Source organism: Bidens hawaiensis, unplaced genomic scaffold (assembly GCF_021521415.1).
Source record: "Bidens hawaiensis isolate Kalapana, Puna unplaced genomic scaffold, B.hawaiensis_p1.1 tig00043974_1, whole genome shotgun sequence".
NCBI classification, from domain to species: Eukaryota; Viridiplantae; Streptophyta; class Magnoliopsida; order Asterales; family Asteraceae; genus Bidens; species Bidens hawaiensis.
In genome coordinates this window covers 1-17415 of record NW_027497784.1, presented here as the reverse complement: position 1 = coordinate 17415, position 17415 = coordinate 1, and the positions used below count along the sequence as shown (strand labels likewise).

The 17415-nt window shown below is 36.8% G+C and overlaps 1 protein-coding gene and 1 pseudogene across 2 annotated transcripts; both read left to right on the top strand.

Moving 5' to 3' along the window:
* The first annotated feature begins 1679 nt into the window (after positions 1 to 1679).
* On the top strand, positions 1680 to 13374 carry LOC143594591 (BEACH domain-containing protein C2-like; annotated as a pseudogene). Its single transcript, XR_013146363.1, has 29 exons — positions 1680 to 3448; positions 3517 to 5062; positions 5148 to 5282; positions 5364 to 5468; positions 5568 to 5675; positions 5836 to 5912; positions 6021 to 6102; positions 6180 to 6973; positions 7061 to 7145; positions 7214 to 7408; positions 7486 to 8040; positions 8126 to 8269; positions 8366 to 8818; positions 8902 to 9020; positions 9192 to 9261; positions 9360 to 9443; positions 9712 to 9768; positions 9879 to 9947; positions 10022 to 10108; positions 10202 to 10318; positions 10392 to 10541; positions 10654 to 10738; positions 10816 to 10936; positions 11381 to 11477; positions 11599 to 11712; positions 11809 to 12181; positions 12246 to 12982; positions 13051 to 13173; positions 13260 to 13374. The product of XR_013146363.1 is annotated as a BEACH domain-containing protein C2-like (transcript).
* Positions 13375 to 15117: 1743 nt separating this feature from the next.
* LOC143594589 (uncharacterized) lies at positions 15118 to 17410 on the top strand (the record flags this gene model as incomplete). The annotated part of the gene is made up of 5 exons (XM_077073855.1): positions 15118 to 15446; positions 15985 to 16070; positions 16631 to 16815; positions 16992 to 17121; positions 17348 to 17410. Coding segments are annotated over exons 1-5 (759 nt in total), but the record flags the coding sequence as incomplete, so codon positions are not given.
* Between the last annotated feature and the right edge of the window lie 5 nt (positions 17411 to 17415).

Here is a 17415-nt window from a genome sequence, read left to right as displayed (position 1 = left end):
ATGAGACCAACATTAACAATACTTGATATAAACACTAAGCTAGAGTACCATAAAGAGAACCGAGATATTTCAACGTCTTAGCTTCAAAAAAAAAACAAAAAAAGTGAGTTGATATTAACTCTTTCTAAACTGAAATACATGCAAAAATGAAAACCTTGAATTATGTGTTGTATTGTATTCATTGCATTTGCATGTCTATACACAAGTATTGATTTATATTCATCATGATGAGCCTATTCAATACAACCAAGTAATGCGTAAAACTAATTATATATGTTATACAGTGTATGTATTTAATATAGCCTTGGGACTCTTAAAGGTATAATGTGTTTTATATAATTCAAATCTCATACGTAAACAAGGGTACGTGTTTTATGGATCAAATGGGATGTAATTAGTGTAAACCAACGTACGTATGTCCTTTAAGCATGTATATTAGGTGGTTGTTGAAGTGGATTGTATTAAGGAAGGGAAACCCAAAGGCTAGAGGCTTTTGTGTGAAGGCTCGTGTTTGAAGATTGAGTCCAACTTTCTGTATATATATTGTGTGGATAAGTTTATATATGGACAATCTGTATTTTGTCATTTGTGTGCACTTCAATTTAGTGTGGTACTAAGACATTTGGTAAATAAATTAATATTAAGCTTCTGCTGCTAAGTTACTGCATTAGTCGATCACATTAATCCCTTTCGAAAAGTGTGGGGTGTGAAAGCAATCAACGCTAACAAGTAACATGTTAAGTATAGTCGATCATAATTAAAAGGCAATAAAGAAAGGCCTTCAGTTAAATTTTTCTTTGTTTTTTAAATTGTTAACGCATGCACCTTACAGAAACCTCGACTTCTAAGTCAGACGGGAGACACCTTAGAGCAAGCGTAGTGAGTGCTTTAATTTAATGAATTTATTTGTTTTATTTTTGTTAAAAGAAAAATAATAAATAATAATGAGGTAATGTGCAGTTTGAGTGTTATGTGTTAAAAAAGAAAATAAGTAAAGGAAAATAATTAATACACATTTTTGTAAATGAAAAAAGAAACAAAAAAAAAAGTACGTAATTTTCTTGTAAGCATTATTCAAAAAACATAATTCAATAGTTGGAAAATGTAACCATGCGTTTGAAATTGACGATGAATGAATTAAAATCCCCCAAATCTTGGTTTTGTTTCACGAGACAATTAAACCGTTGAAACCAACAACAACATTTTGACGTTCGCATGAACGCAACATCGCCGGTCGGTCAGATTCATCCTCGGATGATTAATTTTTATATAATTATCCAAAAACCCACCAAACTGAATTTTCCATGCATGGATCCGTCCGTATGTGCTTGCTACCAACATCATCGATCATGCATGGTAGCATTCAATTCAATATACAACGATAATTAGGCAGGTTATTAATATATGCTTTACGTGATATAATATATAATTCATTCATACACCAACAAAACCATGCATGCCTTTTGAAATTCATATTTCATATTAATTTCTGTATGACATTAATTTATTTATTACATTTAGGGTTTCTATGCTTTGCATTATATATGATCATAACATACAATTGCTTCTACTTGCATTAAACTAATTATTATATAAACTAATTTTCTAAACTAATGTCTGCAGTCAGGTGGTGATTATGTATAAATAAAGATTGATTTGTTGCTTAATAACTCCTAATTAAAAAAAAGTGACAACACCATGGATGATGATCAAACGGGAGCGGAACCATCCACTTCAAGCCGCGTTAATAATAATAATCTTAAGAAAGTAAATACTGGTGGGATCATCAAGGATGATATCGATGCAATGTTGGAGCTGGCGTGTTTAGATCGAGACAATCTGGATGATCTAATGAGCCCATATGGATATAATCATCAGTCTAACAATGGTACTCAAGCATTCGATCACTTTGATTCTTCTTCAAATCATAATATTAATCCTCTAGATCAAGACCACCCTCGTTCGCCCTATAATGTTACTACGCAACAATCAAGTTTCTTTCCTTCATCACCTAGGCCCAAACCGAAGCCACCCGTCACACAAGAAGATATGCATACAGAAATCCTGCGTCTAGTGGATTCTGCAATCATGGGCCAGACCGAAAGCATGGACACCATGAAGAATATTGTGAGCGGTGCAGAGAGTTTTGGAGAAGGAGTCGACGCAGACGGTATTGCTGATATGTTGGTTGATACACTTCTTACAACAATGGGAGGAGTTGAATCTTTTGAAGAAGAAGATGATGGTGATAGCATACCTAGAGTTATGAAGAATACTCAAGCTGCCGTCATTTCGGGTGAAATTCTTCCTTGGCTTCCTTGGTTGACCGATAGTGTCGGGTTCATGTCCCCCAGGACCCGAATGGTTCGTGGGTTACGGACTATTCTACGAGTGTGTACACGAAACCGGGCCATGTGTTGTGCAGCGGGCCTGACACGGGTTCTTCTGCAAACGGCTGAAAAGATATTTCTTGATGATGTTGGGTCAACAAAGCAAATGAAATGGAACGGTTCACCGTTATGCTCGTGTTTACAGTATTTAGCGGGTCATTCGGTTAGTGTAGCGGATCTCAATATGTGGTTTCGGTTAGTTAAGAGAATGATTAAGACTCCATGGGGTCTACGGTTAATGCTTTCGTTAGAAAAGGCGTTAAGTGGCAAGGAGTCACGGGGCCCACAAACTTCTTTTGAGTTTGATGGTGAAAGCTCGGGTTTACTTGGCCCGGGAGAGGGCCGTTGGCCGTTCCCAAAGGGCTATGCATTTGCCATGTGGATTTTTATCGAGTCATTTGCTGCAGCAGATGCTGAATCCAAATCGAGCAACTTTTCAATAGACGACGGTGCGAAGAATAAACCTTGTATTTTTAGTTTTATATCTTCGGATAATCAAGGTATCGAGGCGTATTTTCATGCTCAGTTTTTGGTGGTTGAAAGCAGTGGTGGAAAAGGGCCAAAAGCAACTGTTTATTTTACTTATGCTTTTAAATCACAATGTTGGTATTTTATTGCTTTGGAGCACACTTTAAATAGTGAATTAAGATTATATGTTGATGGGAAGTTACACGAAAGCCGTCCGGTTGATTTACCTCGCATTAATAAACCACTTTCCTTCTTCTGCATTGGGACTAATCCACCACCTGCAATGGCTGCTTTGCAACAGAATTCGCGAAAGTTCCCGTTGTTTGCTGAGTTGGGCCCGATATATATTTTTAAAGAGCCTATAGGGCCCGATATGATTGGGAGGTTGGCTTCTAGGGGCCCTGATTCAATCCCTTCATTTGGGAATGCTGCAGGATTAATGTGGTTGTCTACTGATGTCCATGTGGCAAGTATTGAAGAGGAAAGTGCTCGTTTGGATGCCGATATTGCAGCACACCTTCACCTTCTTTATCATCCTAGTTTGCTAACGGGCCGTAATTGTCCAGATGCTTCCCCTTCCGGGACTTCAGGTTTTGTATATATATTTCAGATTATGTTAAACTGAACTGTTGGATTTATTGTTTGATAAACATTTCAGGGCTTCTTCAAAGATCTGCTGAAGTACTTGGGCACGTACCTGTAACTACACGAATGAGGCCCACTGATGCTCTGTGGGCCCTAGCGTACGGAGGCCCAATGTCTTTACTTCCATTTGTAGTAAGCAAAGTTGATCATGATACATTAGAACCCCAAAAAGGAAACATTAAATCATGTTTAGCCACTACAGCTCTCGCTGCTCCAATATTCAGAATCATAGCGGTAGCAATCCGACACCTTGGAAACAGCAACGAGTTATGCCGAACACGTGGGCCCGAGGTTCTATCAAAAATATTAACATATCTTTTAAAAACTTTATCTTCACTCGATGCTGCAAAGCATTCAGTAGCAGATGAAGAAATTGTCGCTGCGGTTGTGAGCATATGTCAATCCCAGAAGGATAATGTGACACTAAAGACACAACTTTTTAGTACTTTGCTGTTGGATTTGAAAATTTGGAGCTTATGTAGTTATGGGATACAAAAGAAGCTTTTATCATCTTTAGCGGATATGGTATTCACCGAATCGTCTGTAATGCGTGATGCAAAAGCTATACAAGCACTTCTTGATGGCTGCAGGAGATGTTATTGGACTGTTCATGAAAAAGATTCTATGAACACGTTTTCTATTGACGGGGGGCCACGCCCCATTGGGGAAGTGAATGCTTTGGTTGATGAGCTTTTGGCGGTTATCGAACTTCTTTTGGTGGCGGCTCCGCCTCCAATGGCGGTTAATGATATTCGGTGTTTGCTTGGATTCTTGGTTGATTGTCCACAACCAAACCAGGTAGTATTACTTTTAGAAAAATAACATTATATTCTAACTTTATTAAGAAAAACATAATGACTGAATTAATTATAGAAATTTATAAAAATATATCCATCCAGGTTGCAAGGGCATTACACCTGATATATAGACTGGTGGTACAACCGAATACTTCTAGAGCCGATAGTTTTTCAGAGGCCTTCTTATCATGTGGTGGCCTAGAAACACTTTTAGTCCTATTGCAACGTGAAGCGAAAGTTGGTGATCATGATGTACCTGAATACGATGACGATATCTTGTCAGTCTCGCGATATAATAGCGAAAGTTGGCCTGAAACGGACGATGCAGGATCCTTGAACGGAAGTGAATTTTCATTTTATGATCCTCATAACCGTAATAGTGTCCTTGGCATTGGCATGGCATCTAGTATAGGAAGCAGAGTGTCGGCTTCCGAGAGTTTATTTATCAAAAACTTGGGTGGCATAAGGTTTTCGATTAGCGCTGAAAATGCAAGGAATAATGTGTATAATATTGATAAAAGTGATGGGATTGTTGTGGCGATCATCGGGCTTTTTGGGGCTTTAGTTATCTCGGGTCATCTAAAATTTGGGTCTCATGCTCCACATGATCTTACGGGTAATCTTCATGGTTTGCTTGAGGGTGCGGGTAGTATGTTTGATGATAAAGTTTCACTTATACATTATGCTCTACAAAAGACTCTGCAAGTAGCACCAAACAGACTCATGACCGGGAATGTATACACGGCTTTATTGAGTGCCTCGGTATGTTGTATATCCAAAATGTGCCGACTTGGTGACTAGTCAAATGGGTGTTTTTTAAAATATGATTTATTTTTTCGCGTTGCAGTTAAAATCATCATCTAGAGACGAGGAAATGAATTTTTATGATCCACAACATCGATTTGAGCATTTAGAACTCTTGTTGGTTCTTTTGCGTTCACTACCATATTCAACGAAGACTTTTCAAAGTCGAGCACTACAGGTACTACCTTATAACTATAAACTTGTAACAAAATGCATATCATACCTTATATTTAGTATTTGCTTCTCCTTTTGATTTCAGGATCTTCTGATTTTGGCTTGCAGTCATTCAGAAAACCGGGTCAGTCTCACTAAAATGGAGAAATGGCCCGAGTGGCTCTTGGAAATTCTTATATCTAATCATGAGGTCACATTCCGGTCTTAAAATAAATAAAATTAAGAATGTTGCTTTTTGGTGAAATTTCAATCTTTAAAATGTTTGCAAATATCAAAACAGATGGCGGAGACAAATGGTTTGACATCATCTTCAAGCATAAAAGAAGTTGAAGACCTTATACACAGTTTCCTCATTATCATGTTAGAGCACTCATTGCGCGAGAAGGATGGATGGAAGGTTAATATTTCTTCTAGACTTCCAATGTACTAATAAAACAACTATTGATTTTAAAACATTATGTTCCTGTTTACTTTCATTTTCTTTGAAGTATACATGGTTCAAAATTTCAAGCAGTATCAGTTCATTTATATCGTTTCGTCATACTTTCCCTTGACAGGATATTGAAGCTACAATTCATTGTGCAGAATGGCTTTCAATGGCACACGGATCGAGCGCAAAAGAGAAACGGGCCAGGTATCACCATTATTTCAAATGAAAAAAGTGGTTTAATGTCTTGTGCAACAGTTATTGTTTCTTCTTCTGTTAATTTTTTTTAAGTGTTTGATTGTCTTGTAATGGTAGACTTGAGAAATCATTATCCATCTTTAAGAGAAGGCTTTTGGGTGAGTTGCTGGATTTCACCGCCAGAGAGCTGCGGGTTCAGGTGATTACATTTTACAGTTTTTATGACATTTTCCTTTATGTTGATTTTGAAATAATTTGTTTTGTTTTTGGGTGCAGACGCAAATTATTGCTGCAGCATCCGCTGGCGTGGGATCATATGGATTACCGCCTGAGGTTTCTAAGACAGAAGTAGAGAATGCTTATCAGTTGTCAGAGGCTTTGGTAGAAAATGCAATTGTTTTGTTAATGCTCGTGGAAGATCATTTTCGCCTGCAGAATAAAATATTTAGCTCGATAAACGGCAATCAGGTTCTTGCTTCAACGACTGATGATAATGGGGCGGAACAAATTACAGCTGCAGCAGTAGCTGAACCGTATGACTCAGTTTCTTGTGCTTTTGTGTCATATGGAAGTTGTGTGATAGATATAGCCCAAGGATGGGAATACAGAAGCCAGTTATGGTATGAGCCTCCAAACGCGCCTCACTTTGGAGGCGGTGGCAGCGGCTGGGAATCGTGGAAATCTTGTTTAGAGAAAGATTTAAACGGTAATTGGGTTGAACTTCCGTTAGTAAAGAAATGTGTCTCCTTGTTACAAGCTTTGTTGTTAGACGAATCCGGGTTCAGTGATGGGCTCGGTATGAGTGGCGGTTCGGGTGCAGGGTTGAGCGGGTTGTCATCACTTTATCATTTGTTGGACAGTGATCAACCGTTTTTTTGCATGCTTCGTATGACACTTCTTTCGTTGAGGGAAGATGATGTTGGTGAAAATGGTATGAGTATGAAGAGTAATGTTACTGTTGATGATGTGTTGTCTGAAAGATTACACGGAGAACATGGAAGTGCCACGTCATCCTTACGAAGCAGTCCTCGAACTGTCACGATGCATCCCAGTTCAGAATTGTTATGGAGGTATAGAATTAATTATAGATACCTTCACTATCACTCTGCAACTTTTTAAAAAATAAAGTAACTTATTTTCTCATGTATGATGAGCAGTGTGCTTTCTCCCATCTTGCAAATGGCAGTTTCCGAGTCAAAGAGACAGAGAGTATTGGTGACATCCTGTGTTTTATATTCTGAGGTTCGTTTCTGTTATTAGACTATTCATTTTGTTATATAGTAGATCACTAATATGCAGAATGTGTACAGGTATGGCATGCTATCAGCCAAGACAGGCTCCCTATAAGGAAACAATATCTAGAGGCGGTTGTCCCGCCTCTCGTGGCAATAATAAGGAGGTGGCGCCCTCTTTTGGCCAAAATTTATCAACTTTCTCCTCCAGATGGATGCAATCCGCTTGCTGTCAAGGACCCGGTTCTTGATGCCGAGTCAACACCTATAGAGGTTTACTATCTTCCTTATCTTATTCTTTCCTCATTTATTTTGGAAAAATATATGACACATGCAATTTGTGTGACTAGAGTGCTCTTGCGATGATCACACCGGGCTGGGCGGCTACTTTTGCATCACCCTCGGCTGCAATGGCACTGGCCATGATTGCTGCAGGTGCTTCTGGCGGTGAAAACTCCGCCCCTACACCCATCATAAACGTGCATCTAAAGCGTGACTCGTCTAGCTTACTCGACAGAAAATCAGCAAAACTTCATACATTTTCAAGCTTCCAAAATTCCATAGGATCATCCGACAATTCAGACGCTGCTTTAAAAGGTAAAGCTGCTGCACGTGCAACAGCGTTAGCTGCTGCTCGTGATCTTGAAAGAAACGCAAAAATCGGGTCTGGAAGAGGCTTGTGTGCTGTGGCAATGGCCACTTCTGCACAGAGGCGGCGTAAAGGCGACATGGAACGTATGATGAGGTGGAATGTTTCTGAAGCAATGGGGACTGCCTGGATGGAATGCTTGCAATCAGTTGATTCAAAATCGGTTTACGGGAAAGATTTCAATGCATTATCGTATAAATTTGTTGCTCTTCTTGTTGGAAGTTTAGCTTTTGCTAGAAACATGCAACGATCAGAGGTATATATCCTCGTGGCTCGTATACTCTGTCTTACGTTTTTTCTCAAAATAAACGAAGGTGTAGTTTTGATTTTTTATTTGTTAGGTTGATAGGCGTTCTCGCGTGGATTATGTTTCCCGGCTTCGTATATGTACTGGTAGACGTGTGTGGCGTAAACTCATACATTATTTGATCGAGAGCGACAATATTTTTGGATTACTGAGTAAAAGTCTTTGCAATCCTAAACGAGTATGCTACTAGCCTCTGTCATGTTTATAGACTCTTTTTATATATACTAAAAACAAAGCTGTAAATATCTAGAAAGTTAAACCGTTTTCGTCATAGGTTTTCTGGAAACTAGATTACATGGAAAGTTCTTCAAGAATGCATAGATGTTTAAGGAGGGACTTTAAGGGCACAGATCATTCCGGTGTTGCAATTGGCCACGATGATCCTACGCAGCTGGAACGTGATAAGGAAAACTTAATTTTGGCTCTAAAATCTCTGTCAACCGAAAAAACAAATGAGGATGATGAACGAAATGCAGTTATGAGCATGGAGATTAACACGGATGATATGTGGTTATATGAAGATATCCAAACAAGACCATCTGTAACTGCTGAGCAACACTTACAGGTCCCAGTGGATTCTACTGAACCTCAGGTTTCGAATTATCAAGATCTTTCACAGAGCCCATCAGGAGCAGGCGCCCTTCCCGGTGAACATTGTGAAATTATTATTGCTGAGCTTCCTGCATCCATGGTTCGCCCACTCAAAGTTCGATATGGAAAATTTCAGGTAATATTGAATAAATAAGCTTATTTAGCATTTAGGACTGCATGACAAGTTAAAATTTAATATGTGTGCATGTTTTTACTCAGATAACAACTAGGAGAATTAATTTTCTTGTCGATAAATCTGAGAAAAAAGTCGAAGATAAAGTTGAAGATAAGGACCGGAGCTGGTTGATGGCTTCTCTTCATCAAATACACAGTAGGAGGTTAGATAAATTGATTAAATTATTTTCAACATATTCGGTTAACTAACTCGGGTTAGATATGGCTTAGTTTCTAAATGTATTATATTTTGTGTAAATATTCTCTTCTGGCTATTTTGTCTACCTTTAAATCTAACTGTTTCAACTAGTTTTACAGTTGTACTGCTGTTACAGGTATCTCTTACGGAGAAGTGCTCTCGAGTTATTTATGCTTGATCGGTCGAACTTCTTTTTTGATTTCGGGGTAAACTTTTTTCTTTATGCAACTATATTATGTGAAAACTTAATCTGAAACCTTTGACTTTCAGCTTGTAACTCAATTGCTTTGTTGACTTTTTCCAGAATCCCGAGGCTAGAATGAGCGCGTATCGAGCTATTATCCACGCACGACCTCCACGTTTGAACACTGTCTACTTGGCGAATCAGGTTCTTTTCTAACCTGAAGTGATTACTTAATGGTTTGAACATGTACGATAAAGAAACAGTGAAACGAAAATGTGCCGGAACGAGTTAAAATCTCGTGAAGTGTATTAATGCATAAAACCAACTAAATTGTTTAAGAAGTTTAGATTATTGTTCATTTAGGTGAAAACTTATAAAAATTGTAAATGTTGTGAATTTCACGGGATATTCCTAAATAGAAAACGGGGTCTCGTTTTTTTAATAAGTCACAATGCTTTTCTCTTTGTGTTAGAGACCTGAGAAACTTCTCAAACGGACTCAACTTATGGAACGCTGGTCACGCTGGGAGGTACCTAAGAAAATAGAATATCGAGCATTATTCATCATTTGTTACACTTACATTCACCATGTTGTATCTTGGATTGGAGTAATAACTGTTCCTAACTATTTCTGTTACAGATTAGCAACTTTGAGTATTTAATGCAGCTCAATACATTGGCTGGGCGTAGTTATAACGACATTACCCAGGTGGATTAAGATATTTGATATTAATTTTATTAATATTGTCATGGATTAAGCTATAACTTCAAATTTCAATGCAGTATCCCATTTTCCCATGGATTCTTTCGGATTACAAATCAACTTATCTGGATCTTTCCAATCCCTTGTCTTACCGGGATCTTTCAAAGGTGGTATCCTTAATCTTTTTATTTTTTAAAAGTATGCCACATAAACTTAACATAAAGAGTTACTTTCCTTTCTAACTTACACTATTTTTGCAGCCAATTGGGGCATTAAACGATGACCGGTTAAAAAAGTTCCAGGAAAAGTATTCCAGCTTTAATGATCCAGTGATACCTAAGTACCATTACGATTCACATTACTCAACGGCTGGGACAGTATGTTTTCCAATAATTTCCTTATGGTTTCATATTTTGCACAAGTTCGTAACCTTTTGGTTTATTGTGACAGGTGTTGTATTATCTCATGCGAGTCGAACCGTTTACCAGTCTTTCAGTTAGATTACAAGGGGGGAAGTTTGCTCATGCTGATCGAATGTTTTCAGATATCGGTGCTACTTGGAATGGAGTTCTAGAGGACATGAATGATGTAAAGGAACTGGTACAAGTTTTTTTATTGTATATTTGTTTCTACATTCAGATTGTAATTAATTATTATAAATATTATTCCTATCATATATTTAAATTTTATTTGTGACTTTTTTATATTGAAGGTCCCTGAGATGTTTTACCTTCCAGAGATTTTGACAAATGAGAATTCAATTAACTTTGGTACGACGCAAGCTGGAGATAAACTAGGTACATACTCCAAATAATTTTGTCAGTTTCAGATTAAAAGATATCTTTATATGTAATATACTGTTTCCTGTTTTCAGATTGTGTCAAGCTTCCTCCTTGGGCCGAAAACCCTGTCGATTTCATGCATAGGCATCGAATGGCTCTTGAGAGTGAATATGTATCTGAAAATTTGCATGAGTGGATTGATCTCATATTCGGGTAAGATTTCTTTCATTAAACTTATAGGTGATAATATGAGTGGGTCCAGTAGGGTGGGTAACGGGCCAATGAGGGTAATCGTTCTGCACATGTTGAACCGGGCCCGAGGTACTTCGTCCAAAAATATTACTGTAAAACCTATAGCTTGTTCAAAGGGTATTTTAGTCATTTACATAAACAATAGATTTTTTTTACACAAGCTAGTGATAGAACCCAAACTTGTTACAAAATTTAAAGTAACTTATCCAAAGGTGTGACTAGAACCAAACCACATGAACTATTTATGTAATTAACTCTAAAAGATTTAAAAAAAAACAACCAGAATCGATCTATTGATAAGTAAACGGATCTAATTTAGCGCCTCTGAAAAAATTTTCTAGCCTAACATCTTCCCATCTAGGAAAAAGAGTCCAATTTTTTATATGATTTTTGTATGATATTTAGGTACAAGCAACAAGGGAAAGACGCTATTTCGGAAAACAATGTCTTTTTTTATGCCACTTATGACGGGGCTGTTGATATAGACAAAATTCAGGATCCAGTAAGTCCCATGAATATTGAAGTTCATTCAAGACATTAGGTTAATCCATGCAGTTTTATGCAATACTAGTTATTGGATTTAACATTCTTATTATTATTTTCTTAATAAAAACTGGCAAAAGGTCCAACGGCGTGCTGTCGAAGATCAAGTTCCTTACTTTGGACAAACACCGTCACGTCTTTTGGCAGTCCCTCATATTAGGAAGATGCCACTTTCAGATGTTCTTCATATGCAGGTAACTAACTCTTTATGCTGCTTGGTGTATATAAGACATAAGTAAATAGTACACAATATTTCCTGATTCTTTTATATATACATTATGTAATACCAGACCATTTTTCGGAACCCCAAAGAAGTAAAACAATATCAAGTTCCATCTCCTAACCGGTGCAATTTACCTGCGTCCGCTCTACATGCAACTTCAGATGCTCTTGTAGTTGTTGATACAAATGCGCCGTCAGCAAAGATAGCCTTACATAAATGGCACCCAAACACACCCGATGGATACGGAATGCCATTTGTGTTTCAACCCGGAAAAAATAATATGAATTCGAGTAGCGGTGGCGGATTTATGCGTTTCTTTCTAGGAAAAAGTGGGTCCAGGTCAGGGGGATATACATATCCTCAAGCTCATGCATATGCAGCTTCAGGGCTTAGAAGCTCTTCATTAGTATCCATCACATATAATAATGAAGTTATTACAGGTATGGATTTTATAATAATCTTGTTTTGTAAATGGCAATATATATAATTGTAAGTTATTACTAGGTGGACACGTGGACAACAGTATCAGATTGGTATCACCCGATGGCGTGAAAACATTGGAAATAGCAAAAGGACATTGTGCACCCGTAACATGTTTATCTCTATCACCGGATGGCAAGTATCTCGTGAGTGGATCCCGAGACACAACGGTTCTAGTCTGGAGAATACACCGATCACCAAGGTTCCGGTCAGGCAGCATGTCAGAGCCGCCAATAGGGACTATCACACCAACTTCAGTTAGTGCCACAACCGCTGCCAGTTGTTTCATAGATAAAACCAACAGAAGGCGTATCGAGGGTCCAATCCAGGTCATTCGTGGCCATCTTGGAGAAATAATTGATTGTTGTGTGAATTCAGATCTTGGAGCCGTTGCCTCGTGTTCTTATTTTTCAGACGTTTTGGTTCATTCAGTTAGTAAAGGTCGGTTGCTTAGAAAAATTCATGGTGTGAAGGCTGATATGGTTAGGATTTCAAGACGCGGGGTGGTTGTCATGTGGAATAACTCGGTTCGTGCTTTAACGAGCTATTCTCTTAATGGGATTTTAATCGCGCGTGCATATTTTCCTAAATCTTGTAGCATTAGCTGCATGGAGATTTCTTTTGACGGGTGGAGCGTTTTGGTTGGATTAAATTCATGTTCAGAAAATGATTGTGATGTTGAGGTAAATGAAGGTGAAGAAATCCAGAGACTGGATGTTCAATCTCCTTCGGTTTGTCTCATCGATCCACATACTCTTAAGGTACATTATCTTAATATTACCTCTATTTTCATCTCTCAATATGACAAAGCATATATACATTTTGACAGGTATTTCACACGATAAGGCTTGACGAAGGGCAAGATATAACAGCAATGACGATGAACAAGGACAACACTAATCTATTGGTGTCAACGTCGGATAAACAATTAATAATATACACAAATCCCGCTGTAAGTTAATCTCCTTGTTCTTAAAGACTTTAAAGACCTCATTTTGTTCTAATTTGGAGCAGAAACTTAATTCCTGGATGTTTCAGGTGAAGTTCACTGCAGTGGTTCGGCGAGCAGGAAGCAAAATCATAGGGTTGCCGAGGGGCAGGCGTCGATCAAAGAGGAGTTTGGCAAGCGTTTCAAGCGATGAAGAATAGCGGACTGCAACATGAAGTAAGTTATGGGGAGAGTCAACATTTTAAACAGTTGACTAGAAGTCAAGGTGGCGGTGTGCGGTCAACATGTGTCGTATAATCGTATATCTCTCGGCTTGGTAAATATCGATGAGTATCACATGAACTATTAATAGATGGTTGTTATGAAAATTGATCACTTTGATCTTGTAAAGTGACACCATCATGAATGTGAGTGTGACCCTTGAGCTTGTACATTTTTACTCTGATTCCTTATGTTGTAATGCATGTACTCTCTCATGTAGAAATGAAAAGAAAACCGCGTATATTGATGTTAAAACCATACCCTTGTCGAGTTTCTTAAACAATAACGGGTCAAAACGGGTTGGTGTGTTACGCAGACATTTTCATTTTTACCAATTTTATAAACAGTTGATGTTTTAATTGTAATTACATAAAGTATGTTAAGGAACACACCCATATATATTTCCTCTTTATGGGCATATAATTAAGCAAAAACATCGCCTTCTACCAACAACACTTGATCTTGGCGATCCGTCAAAATTTTGACCACAATAACGGATAGATGAAAAAAAAGTTTTGGTCAGCAGTTCAAGCCGTTTGTCACCAAATTTTGGTGTAACCGGTTGTAACAAACATCAAATTTGATCAAAGTGGAGGGATTTGAAAACCAACGTTATGAAATTCAACCAATTATATATAGTCACACGTGTGTGGCTGCGGCTTTGGTTCAACGTCATGACCTTGACACTGGCGATTCCGTTGTGGAGGGTTAACTTCATATTTTTAGGAATTTAGTATTTTGAATTTATATTTTACGGTTTTTTGTAAATGATGTAATTTTTTTAGTGTAAAAACATAAAATAAAAAAAATAAAGTGGTTAAAGGATGGATCGAGATAAATGAATGGCATTTTCATGATTAAATAATGGTTAGGAATGGAATGACTTGGCGCTGATGTGGAGGAGAGAGAACGTGAATGATGAAGATTAAGCAACTACTAAGAGGAAGGAAGCATAAGGAAATAAAGATGGATGTTCTATAGTGATCTGGGAAGAGTTTCGATGAGGGACCCGAGGCCGATGCCAAAACCGAACAAGACGAGATGACAGGAAAGCGTTCATAATGCAAAATTCAAATATGTTAATATTGTTGTCGGCAGCGACATCGACTGTATGAATCATTATCTTTTAATATTAAAATTCAAGTTTCTTTATATATAAATGAAAATACCGTCATAGGTAGGGGTGTCAAACGTGCCAACCCGCTCACAAGCTACTTAAGATCGGCTAACAAAAAGCTTGAATCGAGCCGTGTTTAAACGAGCTCTAACCCAAACTTGAGCCTTAAAATAAACTTGTTTAAAAAACGAGCTTGACCCCAAGCTTCACTTCTCAAACTCAAGCATGAGCTTCACTTCATCGAGCTCAATCCCGCTCAAGAGCCTAAACGTGTCTACTAAAAATATTATTTTTATTTAATATTTTTATCATATATTTGTTTTGCATTTATAATTATAACTATACATAAAATTATCATTAAAAAACTAAATAATACACATATTATATTATGTATTAATTAAACTCGAGTTTTAAAGATAGAGCTCGAAACGAGTTTAATCGAAACCTGAATTTACTACAAGTTAAACGAGCCGAACTCGCATCTTTACACCCATGTAGGTTTACAACTTATAATAATAATCTTGTGTGAACCAACCTTTAGTCAAGCAAAAACCTTTGAAAACAAAACCCTAAAAAGAAAGATTAATCAAATCATCAAATCAAATGGGAGGCAAAGGAAAGAAGAGAAGAGAAAAGAATTACAAAGAAGCCCATGGCGTCGGCAAGAACCGATTACCTCCGCCGCCGGTCCGTTCATCTCTCGATGTTATTCCGGCTAAGCTTCGAAAACTCATGTCATATACTTCCTCAGGCAGGTTTCCCATCTATTATTATTCACAAAACAACCATCTTTTAGCTATAATCTTGTTTATTGTGTATTCTTGGATTATAAAGTTTGGATTTTTGAACAAAACAAACCCATATTTCAGCTATAATCTTGTTTATTGTGTATTCTTGGGTTACAAAGTTTGATTTTTATACAAAAAGAACCATCTTACAGCTATAATTTTGCTTATTGGGTATTCTTGGGTTATCAAGTTTTGATTTTTAAACAGAAAGAGCCATCTTTCAGCTATAATTTTGTTTATTGTGTATTCTTGGCTTCTAAAGTTTTGATTTTTGAACAAAAAAAACCATATTTCAGCTATAATCTTGCTTATTGTGTATTATTGGGTTATAAAGTTTTGTTTATAATACAAAAAGAACCATCTTTCAGCTGTAATTTTGCTTATTGTGTATTCTTGGGTTATAAAGTATTTATTTTAAACAAAAGAAGCATCTTTCAGCTATAATCTTGGTTATTGTGTATTTTTGGGTTATACATATTTGATTTTTAAACCAAAAGAACAGTCTTGCAGCTATAATATTTTTTATTGTGTATTTTCTGGGTTATAAAGTTTTGATTTTTAAACCAAAAGAACCATCTTTCAGCTGTAATTTTGTTTATTGTGTATTCTTGGCTTCTAAAGTTTGGTTTTTTGAACTGATTTTTAAAGGGTCTGGGAAGTTTTCAGTGGATGGTAAAGAGAATAATAAGACCCATGGTGGTGGTTCAGAAGCTGGAAAATTAGTTGATAATAATGTAAGTTATTATTGTTTATTCTAATTTCTTTCAAGACTAGGGTTGTATTTTGGGATCCTAAATTGATGTGTCCTGATTTGGGCATTTTTGAATTAGATTCAAAATCGGGGATATATATATAAGTTTTCAAGTGAATTGAGTTAATTTTGGGATTTGAGATTGATAGACTTGAAACCAAGTTGATATTGAGTCATTAGTTGACCAAAAAGTCAACTTTATGTTTCTTAAAGATGCATCATTTTCATAGGCTATAGATTCCGACCCCAAGAATTACTCGACTAACCGCAAAAGTAATTTTTTTTTTCTAAATCTTTAGGAGTTAAAATCAAATAATTAGATAAGTAGACAATCGATCTGCTATAATTTAATAAATCTGTATGTATCTCAGTTTTTTACTTTTTTGTTAGAACATGCTTATTCAGATTTGATTACTTTAGTCCTAAATAATCTGAAAACCTAAAACACTCTACACTGATTTTGGTTTAAATATATATTTAAAGATTCTTAGTACTGTCGGATATGCATATGGGATAAACATTTTCTGCATATTTTGTTTGCAGAAACTTCCTAAGAAGGAAAAACTTGACTCTGTTTCTTCCGAGTCAAAGATTGAAGATACTCATGAAACAGACAACTTTTCTACTGAAAAGAAAAAGAAGAAAAGGAAAAGGAAGCAGGTAGAAGACCTTCGGTTTGTGGCTGAGTTAGGCGCAGTTGGTTCCAAAAGGAAGGAACGAAAGAAAAAGTACGGCTTTTATTCTTCTATACTATATTATTTCTCAATCCAGAGGCACCAAAACCACATTTTGTTTTCTATATTATAAAGTGTGTGTTTCATAGTTCAAGTTCAGGGTCTTTATGTGTAGCTATAGGATTTTTCCCAGAAAAATATGCGGTTATAACAGTTGAATATATATGCAGACTTCTTGAAGAAAGGAAAAAGAAGCACAAGAAGGCGAAAAAAGAAGATGATCTAAACTTTCCTGAGCGTGAAGAGATCAAATTTGGAGAAGTTGTTCAAGCTCCACCAAAATTGGTCAATGTTCCCAAGGTTACATTTTTCATCCTCTAATTTGATATTTAGATTCCATATATGTAAGTCAATTTGGGTTGTATGTTATTAATAACCGGTCAAGCTGTAAAAAGTAAAATATATAGGTAAAAAAAATGAATGGGTGAAAACTGTTTTAAAATACATCTTTTAACTTGGTTTGAATTATTTTTTGAGCTTATTTTTATAGCATGCAAATTGACATGAAATTTTGTGTGCTTTGTAGCGATTTGGGTCTTCAGTAACCGCGTCCCAAGAGAGGATACGGTTGAGAACAATTGAAGCGTATAGGGA